Here is a 27,334-nt window from a genome sequence, read left to right on the forward strand (position 1 = left end):
CTAGCCAAGCGGCTCCTAACTGTTTGAGAAATGCAAGTTCGGAGCAGATTGGCTGCTACTTTATCACTCTCTAGGACTCTCCACTTTGTCACTTGTTAAAGCTGAATACATTTGGCCCACTAAGCAGTCAGGTGCAGCGGTCTGACGCATCCATATGCGACAGATGCATTTCCAGGTGAGCGCAGAGTTGCATGAATGTTGCTAGGTGTATGAGGATAGATCTGTGACTGAACTGTACCAGTGACTGACAGCAATGGGTCCTCACCATCATAATAGAAGCGCACGTTATCTGGAAGTCGCTCGTATGGAGGAGCGAAAAACGGGCCTCGGTGTTCCAGGAATTTCCATTTGACACCATCTTCATAGTGGTCTTCTTCCCACCTGTAGAACAAAAGCACTGAGTGACTGCACAATGTACACATGAGGCCTTATTCTAGTTCACTCTAATTCCTTCTCAAATGGACAAAACCATGTGCACTGCAGGTGGGGCAGATGTAACATGTGCAGAGAGAATTAGATTTGGGTGGGGTTTTACTTCAAAGGGAGATCTATATTGCAGTGTAAAAATAAAGCAGTCAGTATTTACCCTGCACAGAAACAAAATAACTCACCCAAATCTAATTCTCTCTGCACATGTTACATCTGCCCCACCTGCAGTGCACATGGTTTTGTCCATTGAGAAGGAATTTTCCTCTAAGAGTGAACTAGAATAAGGCCCATGGTCCCAGAGTTTTCAGAAAGAACTATAATTATTTCCTCTCACCGCTCGGTCTAATGTGAACCCTGTAGTTCCAACTAGCACAATAGGTCCCTGTTTTATCCCCTAATGCACAGGTTCTCAAACTCAGTCCCCAGGACCTCAAACATAGCAGGTTTTCCAGGTCTCTTCAAAGAATGGCACGGGAAATAATAAGCTCCATCTGTGGATCCTGTAAAATGTCCGTGAGTAAGGAGTACACCTGTGCTCCTACCTTTACGGGGACTGCGTTTGAGAACCATTGCCCTCATGCACTTTCCCAAACTCTGCCTATACAGTCCAGGTTTTATGGCTATCCATGCTTGAGCACAGGTGGTCATTTACTCCTCTGCCAATTTGATTAAGCATAAGCATATCCTGAACACCTGGACTGTAATGGAAGAGACTGGGAAACTCTGCCCTAATGAGCTGCCAGAAAGATCTGACACAGTCCAGGGTTCAGCTAGCTGGCAGCATTTATAAAGCAATCATACAGAATGTCATCACAGCCAGGGCTTACCAGTGTCGGGCACAAACACTGCTGGCCATTGCTCTGGGTACAGCGATGGACAGGACTCGAGCGCTGCAAATCCTCAGTCTCCAGAGCAGCGTGCAGCCATACATAACCTTCACACACACCACTCACACAGCAAAACCTCCTCATCTCTGCTGGAGCAGCGTGTGCCACTCAATAATGACCTTCCCCCTTATCCAGCCGGCTTCCTGAAAGCCTACCAATCAGCTCGCAGCAGGAAGCATGCTGGGAACTGTAGTTCTAAGACATGGAGAAGAAAAACATGTGATCACTCAGCTGACTGCAAGGCAGAGAGCCAGCCTCAGTATTACTAGTGACTTCCAACGATACAATAAACCAGAAATCTTGTATACATAATATCAGATCTAACCCAGGCAGCTCCCCCACTGTAGAGACTCATTCACATGTGATCAGACAGAAAAATCAATAACACTGCCTACAGTCTGAGACAGACTTGCAGCTTATTCTGTGTAGTGTTTTCCAGCCGGATAGCATCAAGTAGTAGCCGGGTGGGGGCCTGCGATATTAATGTGTTTAAAAATCCTGGCCTTACATTGATTTAAAAATGGAATGCTAAGCAGCTCCATGATGCTGCTCTGGCACCACACAGGTTTTTGGGTTTTTAGAAAAGCTCCCAGAGTATAATATACACACAGACTGGAAATGTGATCACTGCTGCTCAGTCAGATGCAGTTCCTGGTCACCCGGGAGGTGCACTCATTACTCACTGACACCTTTTAAAAGATCCACAGGTGGAGCTATTTATTTTACTTTTGATTCTGTTAGGAGAATTGCAAAACATGCACTCCGTGGGGGCCTGAGGACCGAGTTTTAGAACCTGTGCTTTAATGCATCACCTGTCTTCTGACAGGGTTAGAAACAAGGCTCACATAACCAGACACTGTCTCCGATGCAGAAGGTTTACGTGGCCTTCTCCACTTCATCCACACCCCCATGAGAAGACCAATAGATGAGGCTGACCTACTGCTCGCCCAGACATTGCACACCGTTCTATCAAGTGTCCCACCACTCACATTTCCAATGTTTAAGTACTGTACATAGTGTTTGGCCTGTCAACCCCATTATAACCCCGCCCCGCTAGCACACACCTATCTGCAGAGCAGGGAAGCACTGGGCAGGAGAGACTCTCTCCCTGCTCTGAATCCCTTGCTGCAGCGGCGAGCGGGACACTTGAAAACGGTCTTACAAATTAGTTGTTCCTCACATTCAATATGTATCATACTTCTATGGGACATATACAGAACAGGCCTAGATCTCACACATTGCAGAAGTTGTCCCATTAGCAGGCTTGTATCCCTATACTAATCAGAACGCAGCCACCTGTAAGAGCCGCCATCTACATCACAGCCACATTACACACTTACCACTTCCACTTGGAGTCGGCTTCTTTTTGTTTGTCCTCTTTTATTTTCTTGGCTTTGGCTTCTGACTCATTCTTATTCTTCCTCTTTTTAGAGCCGCTCGTTTTGTCCTTTATGACGTTGCCCTTCCCTTCTTTTTTGCCATTCTCAGGATTCTCCTTGCTCACCGGGCCAGGCTTGGGCTTCTTATGGCCGGCCTCCGATTCCTCCTCCTGGTCCTCCAATTCCCGCTTTGCCCCTTTGTTGCTCTCCTTTTTATGCTCCTCTCTAGTTTTTTTAGTGTCTTTATCCGTCTTTTTACCTTTACTATCTCTATTCTGCTTGGCCTTCTCCTCTGCGTTATCATGGGACTTACCCTTGGCTTTGTCCTTTGCCCTTTGCTTGCGGTCGTCATGGGGTGCAATTTGAAACAGATCTAGGTCCACCAACGTTACTGTATTTCCCTTTAAATCATTGCCGAGCCCTTTAACCAGCAGGGGGACATCTACGGGCTCTTCTTTTATGTGAACTTTGTTGTTTGTTTGACCTTTTTCCGAATGGTTCTTGTACTTGTCCTCACCGATACCTGGGCCTTTGTCCTTAGACTTTGTGTGGTCTTTGGGTCTCTTCTCTGCTTCACCTTTATGTTTGCTGCTTGTGGTGGGTTTCCTTTCCGAGGCTGCTTCTCCTGTCTTGGTGGCTGAGCCCACTACTTGCTTCTCCTTGGAAGACTCTTTGTGTTCACTATGATGACTTTTCCCTCGTTGTTTGTCCTTCTCATGGTCAGTCTTTTTCTCTCTCTTGTCATGACTCCCTTTTATCTTGGTCTCAGTGTCATCTTCCTGCAATTCCTTGTGTTTGTGAGAACTGCCCTTCTCCTTGGCTTTTGGCAGCTGTCCCACATCCTTCTTCGAAGATTTAGTCGTCACATCCTTGTCTTTGGCGTCCCCGACATGGTCACCACTACTTATGGAGGCCTTAGCAGGCTGCTCCTCACACTTCTGTCCAGGAATTTTGAGGAAGAAAAGAGATTGTCAGGAAATTCAATTATAACCAATGAAATAGTTTTGTTTTTTAAAATAATAGTTTATTAAGTCTTGCAAAAATACAAAACAACAGAATCAGTGGGTAAAGAAAGACAATAAAAGGTCAAAATATATCCAGTCAGCACACAATTTGTAATAAAATCAACTAGACCAGGGGTGCTCAAACTATTTTGCTCTGGGACCCCATCAGACAATAAAAATTATTACAGGACCCCAGGAAATTACTACTGAATGGCCGCCACATGTGTGGTCAGTGAAGTGAACTGACCACTATTGTGACAGGGAGGCAGGGGGTAATGAGGGGGGAATGAAAAATGGTGACAGGGGGATGGAAGAGGGAAGCAGTGAGTTATACCCTGTCCCCCCCACAGACACATTAGCCTGATGGTCAGCAACATAGAGTTGTGACCCCATGCTGAGGTGGTCAGGACCCACAGTTTGAGAACCGCTGAACTAGACCATAACTGATTGAGCAAGACTTACATTTTTCTTTTATGCCAATGGTGGTCACTGGGACAGTGGGGTGGAGCTTCAGCTACAGGCACCAAGGAGATTAACAATCTTTGAGTGCAGCCCAGGCTCCTCCTCCACGCCCCTACAGGCTTCAGTTGTTTATTGGTGCCTCAAGGCACAGGTACTAAGGGACAGGTACTAAGGGACAGGACTCCGTGCCCCGTCAGAAAACATTTTTATTTTTACACTTTTACTGTTACTTGGAGACAGCTTGCTCCTAGCAACGCTGCTCCCCTGTGGCTGGCAGCGGTGCGCTGACTTTCATAGCCAGACCCGCTGCTCTCCTCATGACACAGAGGAACGCCGCGCTCCAACCACAAGGTAAGCGGGTCCTCCGGTAAGGGGGGCTTTGCGCCGTTCGCGGCGCATACTGCTAGCGGTTAAGTCGCCTGGGCAGGTGCAGCCCGGGTGACCCTGGCAGTGGCACCCAGTTATCTCTGCGTGGCCACTAGACCACCAGGGCGTCGTACTGTGGAGCGCCATTTTGGCGCAGGGCACTTCTGGTTCCAGGGGAGGCGGGGTCTTGATCCACAGCTCCCCGCCTCCACTCTCACAGTGGCGCAGTCACTGTTTCCCGCCGGAGCTGAGCTTCCCCACACGCGATTACGCGGGACTTCACTGTGGGAGAAGCGCACCAGAATTCCTGCTCCTCTACATGCTACAGGACCAGGTTTTTCAGCTGCCCTCTGTACCGCAGTATTTTACTGTCAGTCAGAGAGTTTAGTGTCTTATCTTTTCATCCATCTGCATACCTTTACTGTTGTCAGAGGGTGTTATTGTGCACTGTGGCCAATTCTTAGCATTAGTGTGTATTGGGCTTATCTGTGTTAAAATGTCACAGAAAAATCCCTAAACTAAGCCTGTCAGGGAATCACCTAAACTGCATTTTTACACATGCACCAATTGTAAGGAGAATTACTCCTTCATACAAGACCAGGCTGTTTTGTGTGAACGCTGTTCTGCACAGGGCTCCCTGGGGGGCCCCTCAGCCCCAACACAAGGGGAACCTAGTTGGGCATCCCCTCTCATCAGCTATGAAAGAATAATGTAGGGTACACACACCAGGACGACCCGCTCACGATGCACATCGTGAGCGGGTCGTCAGTGTCTCGTCCGACCCGCTCACGGTGACGCGGGGGGGGGCACGACCCACTCACGATGTGCACCGTGCGTGGGTCCGATCCGATGGCGACTCGCACCCGGCTGTATGGTCGTCATTGAGATCCTACCTGCAGCAGGTAGGATCTCAATAATGACTGACCGACCCGCGGGACCGCGCATCGGATCGGTATCGGTCCACACCAGGACAGAAAAGGGCCCAATCACCACACAATCTACATCCAAATGGTCGGAATTGGATCTAGATTGAGGGGATCGGGCCCTAGTCGTCCTGGTGTGTACCCAGCATTAGCTACTCAGTTGGCTGCAACCAGGGAGTCTGCTGCGCAGCCATTGCCGGCACAGCCTGCTGCTGTTGCATCTGAGCCTGCCTGGGTGCAGGGTTTTTCCACCTCTATTCAGGATTTAGTCCAGGTGTCGGCTTCATTGCAGTCGGTGTTGAGGGCCCCACCGCCTAAATGCAGAGCACAGGCTCCTTTAGTCACTCATCACTCAGATTCTGGTGACGACTTGGACGACCAGGTGCTTGTCGACACGGATGATGATGTTGACACGGACGAACCTGATAAGGAGGAAAGGATGACCCAGTCCAGACTGGACTCCTTAGTCAAGGCTGTTAGGATGTCCCTTAATATTCAGGACACCCACTCCACAACACCTGACACTCTTCTTTTTAAAAAAAAAAGAAAAAGGAGCTGGCCATTTTTCCCTCCAATTCAGACTTAGCGGAGGTTTTGTCAGAGGCATGGCAACACCCTAACAAAAAGTTTTTGGTGTCCAAACGTCTTATTTCTTTCTTTCCGTTTGCTCAGGCAGACCGTAAGAAATGGGAGGAGCCACCACAGGTTGACGCTCACGTAGCCCGCCTGGTTAGGGCTACTACCCTTCCTATCCCTACAGTGGCGTCTCTTAAGGATCCCACTGACCGGAAGATCGAACACTGCCTTACAGCTGTATTTTCCAATGCAGGAGTGTCAGCAAGACCTGCCATGGCTTCGGCATGGGTGGCTAAGGCAATCGCCTCATGGGCGGACACTCTGCAGGAGCAGATCACTTCATGTACCCGTCGCTCAGAACTACTGTCGACGGTGGATCTTATCAGAGAAGGGGGCCACATATTTAGAAGAGGCCGCAGTGGACGCAGCCGCCCTATCCTCTAAAATATCAGCCTCTTCAGTTGCTGACCGTAGGGATCTTTGGTTGCATACATGGAACGCAGACTCTGATTCAAAGAAGGCCTTAGAGGCATTGCCATTCTCAGGGAATGTGCTGTTCTGCCCTGAGCTGGACAAGATTGTAGCCACAATCGCAATGTCCAAGACAGCATTTTTACACTCGGCTCCTACAAAGCCTAGGTCCCAGTCTTTTCGGCCATTTCGACCACAGGGCAGACCTATAGGTCAGTCCTCCTCGAGGGTTCGTCTTTTACCATATCTAGACGACCTCCTGATATTGGCCCAGTCGACAGACACTCCAGACACATTTGAATCTGACAGTATCTCTTTTACAGAACGATGGCTGGATCATAAACTGGAAAAAGTCCACAACAACCCCATTACAGCGGATGGTGCATCTAGGAGCCTTAATAGACATGAGAACCCAGAGGGTTTACCTGCCAGAGGACAAACGAGTAGCCCCCAGAGACCTTCTAAAGGCCTTCCTAAAGCAACGCAGGGTCTCGGTTCACCTATGCATGAAGGTCCTAGGCAAGATGGTCTCCTGCTTCGACATGGTGGAATTTACACAATTCTATTCCAGACCACTTCAGAAGGAAATGCTGCATCACTGGAACTGCTCCCAAGCATGCTTAAAGTCACAGACCTTTGTTCTATCCAGACAGACCCGTCTGTCACTCACTTGGTGGCTCATTGCTCAGAACCTTCAGAAGGGATGCCAGTTCGTCATCCCACAATAGATCATCTTGACAACAGACGCCAGCCTCCGAGGTTGGGGAGCAGTACTGGCAGAACACTCCTTCCAAGGACGGTAGTCAAAGGAAGAAGCAGTGCTTCCAATAAATATATTGGAGCTAAGGGCCATCCTGCGAGCTCTGCAAACCGCAGGTCCTCTGGTTCACTCCAGACCTGTGAAGATACAATCAGACAACGCCACAGCGGTGGCATGTCAATCACCAGGGGGGGAACCAGGAGCTCGGCCACCATGAGGGAGGTATCCTCAATCCTGCAGTGGGCAGAACGTCACCTGATGGCCTTGTCTGCAGTTCACATCCCAGGAGTCCAGAACTGGGAGGCCGACTTTTTAAGCTGTCAGGACATCCAGTCGGGAGAATGGGCTCTCCATGAAGAAGTGTTCCAGGAACTAATCACCAGATGGGGGCTCCCGCAAATAGACCTAATGGCCTCAAGCGTAAACAAGAAACTGCCCTGTTATGGGGCTTGCTCCAGGGATCCACAAGCCTACTTGGTGGACGCACTCTCAGCCCCATGGCCATTCTCCCTGGTCTACATATTGCCTCCAGTAGCTCTTCTTCCAAGAGTCATCAGACGCCTCAAGCAGGAGAGGACCACAGCAATCCTCCTGGCTCCAGACTGGCCTCGAAAAGCCTGGTATACAGACCTTCAGGAGATGTCTCTGCAGCCTCCTTGGCGGCTGCCAGCTCATCCAGACTTGTTACTACAAGGGCCATGCCTTCACTCGAATCTACACAAGCTAGCTTTGACGGCGTGGCTCTTGAAACTGAGGTTTTGAGAGCAAAAGGTTTTTCTCTACCAGTCATAAAGACCATGATAGCGGCAAGAAAACCGGCCTCATCCAGGATCTATTACCGAATCTGGAATGCCTTCTTCACCTGGTGTGCAGAGAAAAATCTTCCTCCTCGAGAGTTTCGTTTTTCCAGAATCCTAGCCTTTTTACAGACAGGTCTGGATTTGGGCCTAAAGTTGTCCTCTCTAAAGGTCCAAGTTTCAGCCCTTTCAATTCTTTTTCAAAGGAAGCTGGCAATACCAATCTTTTTACAAGGTGTCCTTCACATACAGCCTCCTTTTATACCTCCAATTCAGCCTTGGGATCTGACATTGGTCATCGGTGGTCATCGGCGCTCCAACGCTCGCCGTTTGAGCCCCTGGCATCCTCAGACCTCAGATGGCTAACGTGGAAAACAGCCTCTCTTGGCCATATCCTCAGCTAGGCGAGTCTCAGATCTATCAGTCTTGTCCAATATTTCACCATATCTGGTGTTCCACTCAGACAGGGCAGTTTTGCGAACTCGAAGAGTTCCTGCCAAAAGTTGTTTCCAGGTTTCACATAAACCAGGATATTGTTGTTCCTGCATTTTCACCGTTGGGGGATTCTCCAGAGTTACGTTCTCTAGATGTTGTGAGAACTTTGAAGGTTTACGTTTCTAGAACTCAAACCATCCGTAAGACAGAAGCCTTGTTTGTCTTATATGATGCAAACAAGAGAGGATGGCCTGCAACAAAGCAAACGCTGGCTCGCTGGTTGCGGTTAACTATCAAGCAGGCTTATATGTCTTCCAATAAGCCAGTCCCATCATCTCTTCGGGCCCACTCAACACGTTCGGTAGGGGCCAGTTGGGCGGCTCACCAGGGAGCTTCTGCAGAACAGTTGTGCCGCGCGGCCACCTGGTCTTCTCCACATACCTTTCTAAAATTTTACCAATTCGACACGTTCGCCATGGCAGATTCTGCTTTTGGGCGCCGTGTCCTCAGTGCAGCTCAGGTGCGTTCCCACCCATAAAGGGACAGCTTTGGGACGTCCCACTGTCCCAGTGACCACCATTGGCATGAAAGAAAAAAGGGGATTTTGGTCCTACCTGTAAAATCCTTTTTTTCTGAATCCATGGTGGATACTGGGCGCCGCCCTCACACATTGATCTACATTGAGGGTGACAGTGTACACTTATACTTCCTTCTGGTTGCTTGGTTTCTTTCCTTTTCTCTTCCTGTACCTTGTGGATAAGCTGTTGAACAAACTGAAGCCTGTAGGGGCGTGGAGGAGGAGCCTGGGCTGCACTCAAAGAATTCTATTCTCCTTGGTGCCTTTAGCTGAAGCTCCACCCACACCCCACTGTCCCAGTGTCCACCATGGATTCAGAAAAAAGGATTTTACAGGTAGGACCAAAATCCCCTTTTATCAGATGCAAGGTGGGGAAAGTAGCTCAAGGAAATGAAGGAGGGGGTTACGGGGGGGGGGGGGGGGGGGGTTAAATACATGAATACAGCCTCAATATGTTGTACAGTATAGAGAAGACAAAAAAAGATACCTCATTGAAATATAAAAATATTCCGAAATATGGAATAATGCATTATCCAAAATGCTTCTGGTCCCGAGCATTTTGGATAAGGGATCCTGTACATCATCTGTCACTGGTCAGTTATTCAGCCATTTATCTTTCTAGCAAATGATTGACAGTTACATTTACCTCGGAGCATGGTTGCTGCAGATTCTGTAACTGAGCTAGCATGGGAGTATACCAAGCACAATGCATAGTATGCCTGTGTGGACAGGTGGCCATTCAACTGACATGTTTGGCCTATCTAGCGTTTGGTGCCCACATAAATGGTGATCACCGAGGTAATGACCACATCAACACTACCATTAGCTGGTCTACATAATGCGCGCAGGACCAGGCTGTTCCTGCACCTTACGAGCAGCAGTACCTATCGTACTCGCCTTTCTTACCTGTGCCTCCACAAATTCCTAGCAGTCCCCATCTTTAATGCACAAGAGAAAAGCTTTCACTCTTAGCTAAGTACCGGTGACACTGAAAGAGTGAAGTAGATAACCCTCCCCCCACCAACCCCCTAATAGTCCACAACAGGAAGCGTTCCTCTGGATAGCTGCGGTTAACACAACCCCCCTGCCCCCCCCCCGCGCTCTTCGCTATAACAATGTTACACAGACAACATAATTACTAATCGGTATACAACGAGAAGTGATGTTACACACCGCTTGTGGCTTGGTCACATTCTCTTCGACATCAGTAGCAATGACTGGACTGGAGGACACTGGCCTAGACACAGAAGAACAGGTGTTAATAATGAAGCAAACTTGGACAAGTGGCCAAATAAAGTATCAGTGACACACAGACATGTATGCCGGGTGTGCTCCACTAACACACCGGCAAGTAATAAGCAATCCCTTTACAGATACAATACAGATCATACATCGGTCTTCACTAATTATATTACCATCAAAGCAATACTCTCCTAGATAATAAACATTAAACGTTATGCAACCCAAACTGCATTCGCATAAGAACGCACCGACCACCTTCCTCCGGGCTGGGACACTTCCTAATGCAGTCCGATTTATCGCACAATTCATTGCTGTTCTCATCCAAACTGGAGGCCGCTGCTGGAAGCCTGGAACGACAGCTTAACTATTAATATTTGAACTAATAAATGGAAGAACAGGAAACATGGATGCATGCTTGAATCTAAAATCTAAACCGTTAGGAGGAAAGTGTCTTGGTGGACAGAGGATAACAAGTAGCTGAGTGAGAGGTTCTGCATATAGTGAGCTTATATCTCTTTACTTATCACAAAATATCTCCCATAGCGACCTCTCCGCTCTGCACAAGATCTGCGTCTCTTTTCTACACGGATCACCAGCTCCCATTCACTATTACAGGACTTTCATTGGGCTGCTCTCACCCTATGGAATGCCTTTCCACGCACAATAAGACTCTCCACTAGCCTCCAAACTTTCAAGCGTTCCCTGAAAACTCACCTCTTCAGACAAGCCTATCATATTTATATACTGCACACATAACCCTCTGAGGCACTTATGTATTATATAGCTTCCCTTCTGGACTTGTAACTTGGTGGGACTGCTATGCTATTACTGGTGCCTGTTCTTGTGTTTCCCTCCTATGTCCCTATAGATTGTAAGCTTGTAGCAGGGCCCTCCTACCTCCAAGTCTGTCTGTTGTTACCCAGTTTGTTTATCTCTGTTAACAATTGTAAAGCGCTACGGAATCTGCTGCGCTATATAAGAAACTAACGGAATATTTTTTACGCAAATCGGTCATTCGACATGTCCACCGCCTTCCCCCACTGCCTCAGAGAAGACAGACGTTCGAGATCATATTTGACTTTGAGCGTTTTACAGGTGCTCAGTGTCAGATGCTAGAGGTCAAATATGATCTCTAGTCTCTGTTTCCTCCGAGGCTCCGAGACCCCTTGGCAACGACCATTCACCATTGACCCCTTGGTTCTATGCAGCAGCTGGATTGTATGACAGATCGTGTGCACATTGTGTGTCCAAAAACCACCAATACTGGGAATTGAAGGGAATTCTCGACACAATTGTGATTAAAAAAAGCATTATAGGCTGCGCCATAGCCTCTCATTTGCTGAACATAAACATGACTGGAGCAGGAAACCTTTAGAATACAAGACCAAATAACCTGCTTCTTCCCATAAAACACAGACTGTCCTACAATTTCAGAAAATAATTTTCTGATAAATCGGGACACACAAAGACCCTATAACGATTCCTGTAACAGACCCCTTACAGGTTTCATTTATCCGTCTTTTCTATTACAGCACTTTTACATAATGAAAGAAGAAGGAGAGATGGTCGTTTCCATTGTACAGTAAATTGGGAAACAAAGTAAGAAAAGCAATTTAGGGGTCACTAGTTTTACAGACCAGCAGCATAAAGACTCATATTTATAGATTAAGGAGTCTGCCTTTATAATAATGGGATACAAGCTCTCAATATAAAACAATGTAAGTGATTTATTTCTATGGACACAAGCACGGATACATGTACATACTTTCCTTTTTTTCGGTCTTGTTCCTCCATATTTTCTGGTTCTCCAACACCCTCTGAGGCACTGGGGAGGAAAGTTGAACAGAACGTAGACTTTAAAAAAAAAAAAAAAACCTGTAAATTATACATCAAAAATACAGTTAAAAGAGGGGCCACCAGGTTGGAAAAGGGGATTTTGGTCCTACCTGTAAAATCCTTTTTTCTGAATCCATGGTGGACACTGGGACAGTGGGGTGTGGGTGGAGCTTCAGCTACAGGCACCAAGGAGAATAGAATTCTTTGAGTGCAGTCCAGGCTCCTCCTCCTCCTCCATGCCCCTACAGGCTTCAGTTTGTTCAACAGCTTACCCGCAAGGTACAGGAAGAGGAAGAGAAAAGGAAAGAAACCAAGCAACCAGAAGGAAGTAGAAGTTTCAGGAAGGTGTATACCGTCACCCTTAATGTAGATCAGTGTGTGAGGGCGGGCGCCCAGTGTCCACCATGGATTCAGAAAAAAGGATTTTACAGGTAGGACCAAAATCCCCTTTTTTCTTTCATGCCAATCAATGGTGGTCACTGGGACAGTGGGACGTCCCAAAGCTGTCCCTTTACGGGTGGGAACGCACCTGAGCTGCACTGAGGACACGGCGCCCAAAAGCAGAATCTGCCATGGCGAACGTGACGAATTGGTAAAATTTTAGAAAGGTATGTGGAGAAGACCAGGTGGCCGCGCGGCACAACTGTTCTGCAGAAGCTCCCTGGTGAGCCGCCCAACTGGCCCCTACCGATCGTGTGGAGTGGGCCCGAATAGATGATGGGACTGGCTTATTGGAAGACACACAAGCCGGCTTGATAGTTAACCGCAACCAGCGAGCCAGCGTTTGCTTTGTTGCGGGCCAACCTCTCTTGTTTGCATCATATAAAACAAATAAGGCTTCTGTCTTACGGATGGTTTGAGTTCTAGAAACGTAAACCTTCAAAGTTCTCACAACATCTAGAGAACGTAACTCTGGAGAATCCTCCCATGGAGAAAACGCAGGAACAACAATATCCTGGTTTATGTGAAACCTGGAAACAACTTTTGGCAGGAACTCTTTTCGAGTTCGCAAGACTGCCCTATCCGAGTGGAACACCAGATACGGTGAAATATTGGACAAGGCCGATAGGTCCGAGACTCGCCTAGCTGATGATATGGCCAAGTGAAAAACTGTCTTCCACATTATCCATCTGAGGATTCCAGGGGCTCGAACGGCGAGTGCTGGAGTGCTGAAAGAACCAATGTCAGATCCCAAGGCTGAATTGGTGGTATAAAAAGGAAGCTGTATGTGAAGGACACCTTGTAAAAAGGTTTGTATTGCAATCCTTTTCGCTAGAGCTGAAACTTGGACCTTTAGAGAGGACAACTTTAGGCCCAAATCCAGGCCTGTTTGTAAAAAGGCTAGGATCCTTGATAAACTAAACTCTCCCGTTTTTCCCGGCACACCAGATGAAGAAGGCATTCCAGATTCGATAGATTAGGCCAGTTTTCTTGCCGCGATCATGGTCTTTATGACTGGTAGAGAAAAACCTTTTGCTCTCAAAACTTCCGTTTCAAGAGCCACGCCATCAAAGCTAGCCTGTGTAGACTCGAGTGAAGGCATGGCCCTTGTAGTAGCAAGTCCGGACGTGCTGGCAGCCGCCAAGGGGGCTGCAGAGACATCTCCTGAAGGTCTGTGTACCAGGCTTGTCGAGGCCAGTCTGGAGCTAGGAGGATTGCTGTGTGTCACGTTTCGTGAAGCACCAGCTGGAGTGTAACAGAGGCTGGGTGCTTTGATGTAGGGCTGTTGCATTAACCACATAAGGGAGTGAAGCAATTGAATAAAGTAAACCTTATTTAATGAAGATACTGCAGTACAGAATATGAATGATGACAATAAAACTGTAGTTTCTGATAAATGATAGTCAATAATATACAAAACTTTATGGAAGAGCTTTGGAGATGATTGGTAATTGAATAATTGAATAACTGCAAGATTGGATGATTGAGCGATTGGAAGAAAGATTGGATGATTGGTTAAAGAATTGGATGAGGATTGGATGATTGGTTGAAGAATTGGATGATTGGAAGTAGTGGATGATGGGATGAGGATTGGATGATGAAGTCCGAAGGAATCTGTGCTGAGTAGGATCGTAGCTGCAGAACCAGGGATGACCACAGAGATTAATCGTCAGGAATGAGGGAGAAGATATTACCCCTTTGGGGGGTTAACCTTGTCCTATCCGTATAGGCGGCAGCGGGTTCCGTGATGATATGGTACAGGCAGTGAAACGATCAGCAGGAGACTTGAAAGAGACTTCACCAAAGGCGCAAGAACTGTAGCAGCAACTACAGACAGCCAGGGAGGATCAATGATGCATGCGGGTAGACATCATTGTACTGACTGCCGGTCTAGCCCGGCAAGTCAGTATTTGAAGGGTGAGCTGTGCAGTGATTGGTTGCCACTTGACCTTACTGAAAGGAGCCGCGCCGCATAAGCTGAAGGATCCCAAAAAATGTCCGCCGCCAGTGATGGCGACGGAAAACAGCCGGTGGTGATTGTGCGTGGAGGCGCTGCAGCCGGCGTGTCCAGCCAGGCCTGACCTGACACGGATCCATCATGGCGGCTCATGTCTCACGCTACCCAGAGCCCGCCTGGCACAGGAGCACACACCACCGCTGTCACCCGGAGATGACAGCGCGACAGCATGCACTCCACCAGCATGGGATCCAGCAGCGGAGGTGAGCACCAGGGCAGGAGATGACCTGTCAGAGGTCTTGGGGCTAGGGACAGCACAGAGGAATCGGGTAGCAGACATGGTGGTCGTGACAGCACCCCCAGGACACTCCTTGGGCTTGGTTGGAAATTTCCTATGAAAATCTCGCATCATTTTAGGAGCATGTACCTCAGAAGCATTGGTCCAGGACCTCTCCTCAGGCCCATATCCTTTCCAGTCGATTAAGTACTGTAGTCGTTTGTACCTGATACGAGAGTCCAGAATGCGGGCCACTTCATATTCTACGCCCCTATGAGTAAAAACTTTGGGAGATTTAGGAAGAGCAGCATGACACTTGTTTAAGCAATGAGTTATGAAATGAATTTGGGACCCTTAAATAATGTGGTAATTTTAACTTATACGCAACTGGATTGATGATCTGTGTGATCAGAAAAGGACCGATAAAACGAGGTGCAAATTTAATCGAAGGTACACGAAGACTAAGGTTGCGAGTGGACAGCCATACCTTGTCACCCACCCTCAAAGTGGGAACAGCTCTTCTCCTTCTGTCAGCAAATTTCTTATATTTCTGTGAAGCTTTGGTCAATGATTTCCTGACTTTCCTCCAATGCTGGCGAAGCTGCTGGAGAGTTAACGCTACCGCTGGCACAGATGTTGAAGGTAGCCGCTGGAAGTCAGGGACCCTAGGATGGAAGCCATAATTAATAAAGAAAGGTGTAGAAGAAGATGAATGGTACTGGTTGTTATGACCAAATTCAGCCCATGGCAACACCTCGACCCAGTCATCCTGAGAGGAGGAAACATGCAAACGTAAAAAAGTCTCTACATCCTGATTGACTCTCTCCATCTGGCCGTTAGATTGTGGATGGTAGGCTGTACTGAAATTAAGTTAGATCTTGAGAACTTTGCATAATGCTCGCCAGAATTTTGCGGCGAACTGTACCCCTCGATCCGAGACTATTTCCTCAGGTAGCCCGTTGGTTCTGAAGATCTCTTTGATAAAAAGGTTCGCTAACTTCGGAGCGGAAGGCAATCCCCGAAGCCGTATGAAATGAGCCATTTTAGAAAATCGGTCAATGACGACCCATATGGTGGTATATCCATCAGATGATGTAAGGTCGGTAATAAAGTCCATTGACAAGTGAGTCCACGGCCGCTGTGGAATGGAAAGTGACATCAGTGGACCTACTGGAGGATTTATGTTGGGCACAATGAGGACAAGAAGCAATATATTCCTGAACATCTTTCTTTAGAGCAGGCCACCAGGAGAAAGGAACTCATAGGTCTTCGAGAAAGGAACTCATAGGTCTTCGAGAAAGGAACTCATAGGTCTTCGAGAAAGGAACTCATAGGTCTTCGAGAAAGGAACTCATAGGTCTTCGAGAAAGGAACTCATAGGTCTTCGAGAAAGGAACTTATAGGTCTTCGAGAAAGGAACTCATAGGTCTTCGAGAAAGGAACTCATAGGTCTTCGAGAAAGGAACTCATAGGTCTTCGAGAAAGGAACTCATAGGTCTTCTGAATCCCTGGATGACCGGAGAACTTGGAATCATGAGCCCAACGCAGAATTTGCTTCCTTGAGCTAGGTTTAATAAAGGTTTAACCTGGAGGGACTGACACTTGTACAGTTGTTGCAGCGAAAGCGAGAGGATCAATAATTGGACTTCCTTCATAGGATTTAGACTCCTCCTCAGTCTCCCATGACTGAGACAGAGCATCCGCCTTGCGATTTTTTGCTCCAGGAGAAAAAGACAAATTTAAAATTAAATCTAGAAAAGAACAACGCCCATCTGGCCTGTCGAGGATTGAGACATTAAGCATTTTTCAAATAAAGCAAATTTTTATGATCAGTAATAATATTAATAACATGAACTGCCCCCTCGAGTAGATACCGCCACTCCTCCAAGGCCATTTTGATAGCCAACAGTTCTTGGTCCCCTATAGCGTAGTTCTGTTCCGCCGGGGAAAATTTCTTAGAGAACCACATGGATGCAACTGTCCGTCAGTATTAGTCTGGGAAAGCACAGCCCCTACACCAATGGCAGAGGCGTCGACTTCTAGAGTAAAGGGTAAACTGACATCTGGTTGAGCCAGAACTGGTGCTGAAATGAACTTTTCTTTGAGCAGTGTAAAGGAGTTAGAAGCCTCGGGATCCCAATTGGAGGGCTTGGCACCTTTGCGGGTAAGAGCAGTTATTGGAGCTACAATAGTAGAAAAGCCTTTGATGAACTTTCTATAGTAGTTCTCAAATCCGAGGAATCTTTGGACCCATCGGAGGGTGTGAGGACAAGGCCACGACTGGATTGCTTCCACTTTGGTTGGATCCATTTCCAGACTGGAGCCAGATACAATGTACCCTAAGAAGGGTATGGAGGGGACCTCAAAAATGCACTTTTACAATTTGCAGAAAAGGAGATTCTTTCTGAGGCGAGAGAGCACTTCTCTGACAACTTCTCAATGTTTCTGAAGACTATTGGCAAATATCAGGATATTGTCAAGGTAGACCACAACATGTTTGCACAGAAGATCACGAAAAAGTTCATTCACGTAAGACTGAAAAACCGCTGGTGCATTACTCAGACCGAAAGGCAGAACAAGGTATTCATAATGTCCATCTCTGGTATTAAAAGCAGTCTTCCACTTGTCTCCCTCACGAATGCGAATGAGATTGTAGGCTCCGCGGAGATCTAAATTTGAAAAGATGGTCGCCCCTTTGATTCTGTCAAAAAGTTCTGTGATGAGTGGCAATGGATAACGGTTTTTGATGGTAATTTCGTTTAATCCTCGATAATCGATGCAAGGCCGTAACACTCCATCCTATTTCTTAACAAAAAAGCCAGCTCCAGCAGGAGAAGAGGGACGGATAAACCCTTTGGCTAGGTTTTCCTCTATATACTCGGACATAGCCTGTGTCTCAGGCAAGGACAAAGGGTAAGTGCGACCCCATGGAGGGTTCTTTCCTGGTATTAGATCGATTGAACAGTCCCATGGACGATGAGGAGGTAATTTATCAGTAGCTTTTTTGCAGAAAACATCAGAGAAGTCTTGATATGGGGTAGGTAACCCTTCTGGAATTTTTTTGACGACAGAAGGGAGTGAAGCAATTGAATAAAGTAAACCTTATTTAATAAAGATACTGCGATACAGAATATGAATGATGATAATAAAACTGTAGTTTCTGATAAATGATAAAGTCAATAATATACAAAACTTTATGGAAGAGCTTTGGAGATGATTGGTTATTGAATAACTGCAAGATTGGATGATTGAGCAATTGGAAGAAAGATTGGATAATTGGTTAAAGAATTGGATGAGGATTGGATGATTGGTTGAAGAATTGGATGAGGATTGGATGATTGGTTGAAGAATTGGATGAGGATTGGATGATTGGAAGAAGTGGATGATGGGATGAGGATTGGATGATGAAGTCCGAAGGAATCTGTGCTGAGTAGGATCGTAGCTGCAGAACCAGGGATGACCACAGAGATTAATCGTCAGGAATGAGGGAGAAGATATTACCCCTTTGGGGGGTTAACCTTGTCCTATCCGTATAGGCGGCAGCGGGTTCCGTGATGATATGGTACAGGCAGTGAAACGATCAGCAGGAGACTTGAAAGAGACTTCACCAAAGGCGCAAGAACTGTAGCAGCAACTACAGACAGCCAGGGAGGATCAATGATGCATGCGGGTAGACATCATAGTACTGACTGCCGGTCTAGCCCGGCAAGTCAGTATTTGAAGGGTGAGCTGTGCGGTGATTGGTTGCCACTTGACCTTACTGAAAGGAGCCGCGCAGCATAGGCTGAAGGATCCCAAAAGATGTCCGCCGCCAGCGATGGCGACGGAAACCAGCCGATGGTGATTGTGCGTGGAGGCGCTGCAGCCGGCAGGTCCAGCCAGGCCTGACCTGACACGGATCCATCATGGCGGCTCATGTCTCACGCTACCCAGAGCCCGCCTGGCACAGGAGCACACACCACCGCTGTCAACAGGAGATGACAGCGTGACAGCATGCACTCCACCAGCATGGGAACCAGCAGTGGAGGTGAGCGCCAGGGCAGGAGACGTACATGAGTCTAATGGAACTTTAGCGTTCCCTCTCAGCCGCTTTTGCAGGGTGCCGCACCCTGCCCATTTTTAAAACCTCAAAATGCACCCTGCCCTTTTTGTGTGTGGCACTGTGCGCCCTAACGCTGCCCCCCCCCCCCCCCCCCGCGCTGACATGCCGCTAAGAACTTTCGGTGTGCCATCATGTGTAATGGGTATTACAGTGTATGCCATCATGTGTAATGGGCATTATGGTGTGTGGTATAATGTGTAACAGGTTTTACAGTGTGTGCCTTAATGTGTAATGGTCATTACGACAGAATATGTCATGGGCATTTTTCATTTCTAATGTAAGAAATTTCTAATATAAAATGTGCCCTTCCGATTGAAAAACGTGCCCTGCCCAGTGGTCAGCACCCTGCCCTAAAGAAATCCATAACTTGGCTGGATTGGTCTGTGAAAGTTGGGGTTTCTGGGAGGGAACTGGCAGCACCCACCGTGAGTTACAGGAGTACCAAGGGTGTGTCAGGGAGGTGTACCAAAAGCTCTATGTGTATGGGTAAGGGAAGCCAGTTTCTGATGGACCTCCTGCATCTAGCATGTGCTAATGATGGGTGGGACGGCCAGTGAATGGGTGTTGCGGATTCCCACTACCAGAAGCGCCTACAACCCCATTCGCAGAATGGTATCTTACATTAGAATAATTTGGGCATTTGCTGAAGCCCGATTTACTACAACTTACAGCCACTCAGAATCAGCTCTTAAATTGGGGAGCAGTTGGGAGCCAGAGGTGAAGACTCCAGAGGGAACGCTTCCCATTAGTGCGCTACACTTCTCCAGTTACCATCACAGTGCCATGTTCTACTTATTGTATACGATATTCAGGAGAATGAATCAGACGTTAACACAGCAACAGAAAGTGGAGCTGGAAGGAGGGGACACAGCGAGTACAGGTCCTATACACATTCTGTAAGGTTTGAAAGAACAGGACCAGTCAAAATTTCAGTCCTGATGTGTCCGCTGTCCCTGCATCAAGCTCAAGCTAAATGTTTTTAGAGCTTAACTACTGGAACTCATATCATCCCCAGATGGCGGTGGCCTGGCAAGCCCTGCTCTCGTCTACTGGAAGGAGATACGAAGTGTGAAAAGGGATCCATCCAGAGCCCACCACTTCTTATGGCCCTCGCTGCTTGCATACCGCAAACAAGTGCATGACTGCGCAGTGAAAGTAGGTGTTAGGGAAGGGCTGGGCAACACCGGCCCTCCAGATGTTGATGAACTACACATCCCAGTATGCATTGCATCAGTTTCAGCATGGCCACATAGCAAAACTAATGCAAAGCATCCTGGGATGTGTAGTTCATTAACATCTGGAGGGCCGGTGTTGCCCAGCCCTGTGTTAGGGGGTCACAGGATGAAGTTTCTGTCCTGCAACCTGAGCAATACCAATCCACCACAGCAATTTACTGCAATACATAATTAGACAGATAGCTTTACGTGGGGCCTTTGGATGTTGGTAACGAATAGGCACTTTAGTGACATCACAGTACTATTAAGACAATGAAATCAAAAGGGTATTTTCATGGCGGACGAGCGACTGTCTTTGCAGATTCCCAGGATTGCCAGGTGGTACATACACAGACCTTTAAAAGGTGAAAAGCCGCTCCATACAATGAGGTAAGAGGGATTACTGATCTTACCAGGTAGTCGCCGCATGGTCTTTTACCAGCTTCTCTGTGGAAGTGGAATTATTCATCTTTAACGAAAAAAAAAAAAAAAAAGTTGTGCCATAAATACAACCAATAAGGTAATATAAAATAAAGTTTGGTACTTTTTTAGTTTCACGGCGGCGCTTCCCAGCAGATCGTATGCAAATCGCATCTGATGTTTGCATACGATTTGATCTGCGATGCGATTTAGCACACCCCCACTATCCACGTCAGCCCGAAGCGTAGCAAGCGCAGCGAGCCCCGCCAGGGGACACAGTACGCATCCTCCCGACCTGTTCATACCCCCACTATCCACATCGGCATGGAGTTGATTATATAAAGTATGGCGAGCCCCGCGAGGAGACGGGTAAAACGACCCCAAAGCATGGCGAGCGGACGCGGAAAACGAGGCCGAAGCATGGCGAGCCCCGCGAAAAACAAGCACGAAGCATGGCGATGTGGAATACACATCAAGTAATCAGTGTTCCTCGCGGGGTTTGCTGCGCTTTGGGCTCGTTTTCCGCATCCGCTCGCCATGCTTTGGGGTAGTTTTACTCGTCACCTCGCAGGGCTCGCCACACTTTATAAAATCAACTCCATGCCGATGTTGATAGTGGGTGTATGAACAGGTCGGGAGGACGTGTACTGCATCCGATCGCCACGCTTCGGGCTGATGTGGATAGTGTGGATGTGCTAAATCACATCGCGGATCAAATCGTATGCAAATCGCATCCGATATTTGCATACGATTCAAACTGCTGGGAAGTGCCGCCATGAAACTAAACAAGTACCGAATGTTTAAATGAATGATCATTATGAGAACACATGGAATGAATTAAGCCTGGTTTAATCTCCCCGAGGATTGGAGTATTTACCTGATCCGTGTGCACTCCATATTTCTAACGCCGTGTGTACGTCCCTCAATGGGATGGGGAGGTCGTGCATCTCAATTCTTAAGCAGCTCATAAGATACACCCTCCCGACCAACCGTTGCAGGACCGTTTCAAGACTTTTACATTGGCTAACGCTTCTGTATACTAACCTATTAATAACTGCATATTAGTGCACCCAGCTTAACAATAAATGTTAATGTGCCAGGAAGCGGTCCAGCAAAACAAGTTAGATATAAAGCTGTGGGCTAACCTGTGAACTAGAAGATCATGTGACACAAAAACAGTGTCTATTCCAAGGAAATTACACCTGGGTTATTGCCATCTGAAAGTAGCGTTAGTCAATGGTGACAAACTCCAGAATGACTCCCAAAGATGGAAGAACCGCAACCCATAGCTCCGATATGTACTGTACATCTCATAAATAACTGGAACTGTCAACATTGCATATTCCAGATAAAGTCCCAGGTCATGTTGCTACATAAAGTGGATTCTATGTTCCTCTGTGGGCTAGAATGATGACCGTTAGGAAATTTACTGTTCTTTGCAATATTTATAACCTTACCTCCACACAACCATTCTGAAGATGGAGATGAGATTTAGTTTCAGTGCTTAGATCTTCCTTTAAATGTTCTTCCCTTTTATCTCCATTGAACTTTCTACTCCTAAATACACAAGATAAGATTCAGGCTGCAGACACTCAGAAGATGCAATGACTGTGCAGACAATAACTCCATACGGTGAGGCTGCTGGTTACTTACAGACACAGCACCACCTACAGGCTATAGGGACTATTACATCAATCTGATTATAATCAGCTGACAGATCTCCCTTGTAATAAACAGTGGAATACAGGGAGACAACATAAATAGAGACTCATGTCTCCGGTATGGGTGTATGCAACCCCTATGGCGAGCAGTGACGATTGCTTGCAGGTCAGTATTGACCTGAACCCCTGCACTCGCCATTTCCAGCAAGGTGGAAACGGCGAGTGTGGCCGTAAAAAAGGCGAGGGTTACCACTATATGCAGCAGGCTCACTGCATTAGTGGCGAGCTACCGGGCCCGACGCATAGCAAGTGCAGCGAGTCATGCGAAGGGGATGCGGTGCACCGATACGGTGTATAATGTCGACATTCGAGATAAAAAAAAAAGAAAACATATCGCCCTTTTGAATGTCAGCTGCAGGCTAACTGAAAGCATCCCTGGAATATTATGACGACATGACCCCCCCCCCCACTCCCTACCCCCGATATTGGCAGTATTTATGTTTCTGCACATACAGGGTTCCAAAAGGAGCCTGTGCCTGTGATGCGCTCAGCCTGGTGCCCTGGACACGTGCAGCTAGTGATGTTGGGGTGATTGGGGTGTGTAGCCCACAGCCTGCAATGGTCTACTGTCATCTCAGAATGGCAGTAGCCCCGGGACCTGATGCTATGCTGCCCAATAGTGATACATCGGGCAGTATCACATCCTCGTAGAGACATATAGGGGATGTAGCTGCCAGCGGGCAAGAGGGATCACAGCAGGCATCATTCCTGCTGTGGTTGGGTGTTTCCGGAGAATCGGCCCCTGAATCTCTAGCAGTACAATGCGAGTGATCAGTAGTTGTATTCTCAGTGCCAGCTTCCTTACCTGTGGGGGTCACTGTGTAAGGTTGTGGATACCATGCTGCCACGTATTGGGTCTTATATCAATTTCACGGATCACTTTAATTACAGGATACAGAAAGTTAGTAACAGAAACTTTAAGACATCGGGGAAGGGTTTGCAAGATGTCAGTAGTCAGTAAGTCTCACTTTGTAAACATATCCCAGCTGGCTGTTCCAGGAGCACTGACAGATCACGGCCCCCAGTCACACCAAATTACCATTGTACAATTCAGCAGTGGAAGAGCTTAATTGTGACAATTTCCACTAAGATGATGGGGCTGCAGCACACACACAGCTATTATGTCCTGTAAACCCCCCCCCCCCTTACCTGACACCCCTCTTTCCAGCTCCCTCCCAAAAACCTACCAGCCCCACCTCTCCCTCCCATACACCTGTCACCCCCTTTACCAGACCCCTGCAGCACGCCTGTCACTCACCTCCTAGCTCCCTTCCACACACTGGTCACCCCCTTTAACAGCACCCTCCCAAACATCTGTCACCCCTCTCACCCCCAACCCCTTCCCCCTCTCAGCCAAACCGCCTCACCCCCAACTCCTTCCCCCTCTCAGCCAAACCGCCTCACCCCCAACCCCTTCCCTCGGTCAGCCAAACCGTCTCACCCCCAACTCCTTCCCCCTCTCAGCCAAACCGCCTCTCCCCCAACTCCTTCCCCCTCTCAGCCAAACCGCCTCTCCCCCAACTCCTTCCCCCTCTCAGCCAAACCGCCTCTCCCCCAACTCCTTCCCCCTCTCAGCCAAACCGCCTCACCCCCAACTCCTTCCCCATCAGCCAAACCGCCTCACCCCCAACCCCTTCCCCCTCTCAGCCAAACCGCCTCACCCCCAACTCCTTCCCCCTCTCAGCCAAACCGCCTCACCCCCAACTCCTTCCCCCTCTCAGCCAAACCGCCTCTCCCCCAACTCCTTCCCCCTGTCAGCCAAACCGCCTCACCCCCAACCCCTTCCCTGTCAGCCAAACCGCCTCTCCCCCAACCCCTTCCCCCTCTCAGCCAAACCGCCTCTCCCCCAACTCCTTCCCCGTCAGCCAAACCACCTCACCCCCAACCCCTTCCCCCTGTCAGCCAAACCGCATCACCCCCAACCCCTTCCCCCTGTCAGCCAAACCGCCTCTCCCCCAACTCCTTCCCCCTGTCAGCCAAACCGCCTCTCCCCCAACTCCTTCCCCGTCAGCCAAACCACCTCACCCCCAACTCCTTCCCCGTCAGCCAACCCCCCCCCACCAACTCCTTCCCCCTGTCAGCCAAACCACCTCACCCCCAACTCCTTCCCGCTGTCAGCCAAACCAACTCACCCCCAACTCCTTCCCCCTGTCAGCCAAACCACCTCACCCCCAACTCCTTCCCTCTGTCAGCCAAACCGCCTCACCCCCAACTCCTTCCTCCTGTCAGCCAAACCGCCTCACCCTTAACTCCTTCCCCCTGTCAGCCAAACCGCCTCACCCCCAACTCCTTCCCCCTCTCAGCCAAACCGCCTCACCCCCAACCCCTTCCCTCTGTCAGCCAAACCGCCTCACCCCCAACTCCTTCCCCCTCTCAGCCAAACCGCCTCTCCCCCAACTCCTTCCCCCTCTCAGCCAAACCGCCTCTCCCCCAACTCCTTCCCCCTCTCAGCCAAACCGCCTCTCCCCCAACTCCTTCCCCCTCTCAGCCAAACCGCCTCACCCCCAACTCCTTCCCCGTCAGCCAAACCGCCTCACCCCCAACCCCTTCCCCCTCTCAGCCAAACCGCCTCACCCCCAACTCCTTCCCCCTCTCAGCCAAACCGCCTCTCCCCCAACTCCTTCCCCCTCTCAGCCAAACCGCCTCTCCCCCAACCCCTTCCCCCTGTCAGCCAAACCGCCTCACCCCCAACCCCTTCCCCCTGTCAGCCAAACCGCCTCTCCCCCAACCCCTTCCCCCTGTCAGCCAAACCGCCTCTCCCCCAACTCCTTCCCCGTCAGCCAAACCACCTCACCCCCAACTCCTTCCCCGTCAGCCAACCCCCCCCACCAACTCCTTCCCCCTGTCAGCCAAACCACCTCACCCCCAACTCCTTCCCTCTGTCAGCCAAACCACCTCACCCCCAACTCCTTCCCCCTGTCAGCCAAACCACCTCATCCCCAACTCCTTCCCCCTGTCAGCCAAACCACCTCTCCCCCAACCCCTTCCCCCTGTCAGCCAAACCACCTCTCCCCCAACCCCTTCCCCCTGTCGGCCAAACCACCTCTCCCCCAACCCCTTCCCCCTGTCAGCCAAACCACCTCTCCCCCAACTCCTTCCCCCTGTCAGCCAAACCACCTCTCCCCCAACTCCTTCCCCCTGTCAGCCAAACCACCTCACCCCCAACTCCTTCCCCGTCAGCCAACCCCCCCCCACCAACTCCTTCCCCCTGTCAGCCAAACCGCCTCACCCCCAACTCCTTCCCCCTGTCAGCCAAACCACCTCACCCCCAACTCCTTCCCCGTCAGCCAACCCCCCCCCCACCAACTCCTTCCCCCTGTCAGCCAAACCACCTCTCCCCCAACTCCTTCCCTCTGTCAGCCAAACCACCTCACCCCCAACTCCTTCCTCCTGTCAGCCAAACCGCCTCACCCCCAACTCCTTCCCCCTGTCAGCCAAACCGCCTCACCCCCAACTCCTTCCCCCTGTCAACCAAACCACCTCTCCCCCAACTTCTTCCCCCTGTCAGCCAAACCACCTCACCCCCAACTCCTTCCCCGTCAGCCAACCCCCCCCACCAACTCCTTCCCCCTGTCAGCCAAATCGCCTCACCCCCAACTCCTTCCCCCTGTCAGCCAAACCGCCTCACCCCCAACTCCTTCCCCGTCAGCCAAACCACCTCACCCCCAACTCCTTCCCCCTGTCAGCCAAACCGCCTCACCCCCAACTCCTTCCCCCTGTCAGCCAAACCGCCTCTCCCCCAACTCCTTCCCCCTGTCAGCCAAACCACCTCACCCCCAACTCCTTCCCTCTGTCAGCCAAACCACCTCTCCCCCAACCCCTTCCCCCTGTCAGCCAAACCACCTCACCCCCAACTCCTTCCCCCTGTCAGCCAAACCGCCTCACCCCCAACTCCTTCCCCCTGTCAGCCAAACCGCCTCTCCCCCAACTCCTTCCCCCTGTCAGCCAAACCACCTCACCCCCAACTCCTTCCCTCTGTCAGCCAAACCTCCTCACCCCCAACTCCTTCCCCCTGTCAGCCAAACCGCCTCACCCCCAACTCCTTCCCCCTGTCAGCCAAACCGCCTCACCCCCAACCCCTTCCCCCCGTCAGCCAAACCGCCTCACCCCCAACTCCTTCCCCCCCGTCAGCCAAACCGCCTCTTCCCCAACTCCTTCCCCGTCAGCCAAACCGCCTCACCCCCAACTCCTTCCCCCTGTCAGCCAAACCACCTCACCCCCAACTCCTTCCCTCAGTTATCCCCTTACTCCCGGGTCACCCCCCTCTCGCACAGTACCTCAGATTCCCGGCTCACGGTTTGCGGGCCCGGTCAGTCGGTGTCACACCCGCGGGTGATGATTCGGCTCACGCTACACCACACGTGGAGACAGGAGGCCACACAGACGCCGCCTCCGCGGGCCGGGACACGCGCCGTCACTACGTGTCGACGTCACGCGTTCCCACACCTCACGCACACTTCCGGTCCTGACGTGACGTCACCGACCGGTCCCCAGTACACCATCATGTGACTTTGCTGAGCTCACACGGATCGCAGAATTTGTTATCTCCTCCTGTAATTGGACTAGCATAGCATGCTTTGCCTTGTAGTTCACCAGCAGCTGGAGGGTTGTAGCAGCTGTTCAATCTATTACATGCTCCTTATATATACCCCCTATACATACCTCCCAACTTTTCATGTTAAGAAATAGGGACACTCGCGCGGCGAAGCCGCGCGAGCGCCCGAAAAGGGGGCGTGGCGTATGCAAATGAGGGCGCGGCTTATGCTAATTAGCCGCGACCTCATTTTCATACGAGAATAGACGCTGTGCGCATGCGCACAGCGTCTATTCTACTACATTGGGGGGTCTCCCAACTGCCACCCCCCCGCAGCGGGACAATGCCTGCCGCGGGTGGGACGTCGGGACAGGACCCGAAAATCGGGACTGTCCCGACGGAATCGTGACAGTTGGGAGGTATGCAGGCTATATATACCCAGTCACATACTGTACATCCCCAATTAACCCCTCACATCACCCATATTACCTGTTCTAAGACACCACAATTACCCCCTCACATAA

General features: G+C 49.5%; 1 protein-coding gene across 3 annotated transcripts in view; it reads right to left on the minus strand.

Moving 5' to 3' along the window:
* TOP1MT (DNA topoisomerase I mitochondrial) overlaps positions 1-26,879 on the minus strand; it is a 45,099-nt gene extending 18,220 nt beyond the window's left edge. For 2 of the 3 annotated variants that reach the window (XR_014444041.1, XM_083144922.1), the window contains exons 1-9: positions 26,554-26,879; positions 23,082-23,155; positions 22,013-22,112; positions 20,549-20,604; positions 12,074-12,133; positions 10,557-10,655; positions 10,240-10,303; positions 2,657-3,633; positions 266-381 (exon numbers count right to left, since the gene is read on the minus strand). Coding sequence is in view for 2 of the 3 variants with exons in the window: in XM_083144922.1 (XP_083001048.1) it covers positions 266-381; positions 2,657-3,633; positions 10,240-10,303; positions 10,557-10,655; positions 12,074-12,133; positions 20,549-20,604; positions 22,013-22,112; positions 23,082-23,116 (1,507 nt within the window). In the remaining variant the exon portion in view is untranslated. Of the gene's footprint in view, positions 1-265; positions 382-1,256; positions 1,428-2,656; positions 3,634-10,239; positions 10,304-10,556; positions 10,656-12,073; positions 12,134-20,548; positions 20,605-22,012; positions 22,113-23,081; positions 23,156-26,553 lie in introns of those variants that run through there. The other variant, XM_083144923.1, reaches the window with a different exon arrangement.
* Positions 26,880-27,334: the final 455 nt, after the last annotated feature.

Source organism: Crinia signifera, chromosome 5 (genome assembly GCF_055691185.1).
Source record: "Crinia signifera chromosome 5, ASM5569118v1, whole genome shotgun sequence".
Lineage (NCBI taxonomy): Eukaryota > Metazoa > Chordata > Amphibia > Anura > Myobatrachidae > Crinia > Crinia signifera.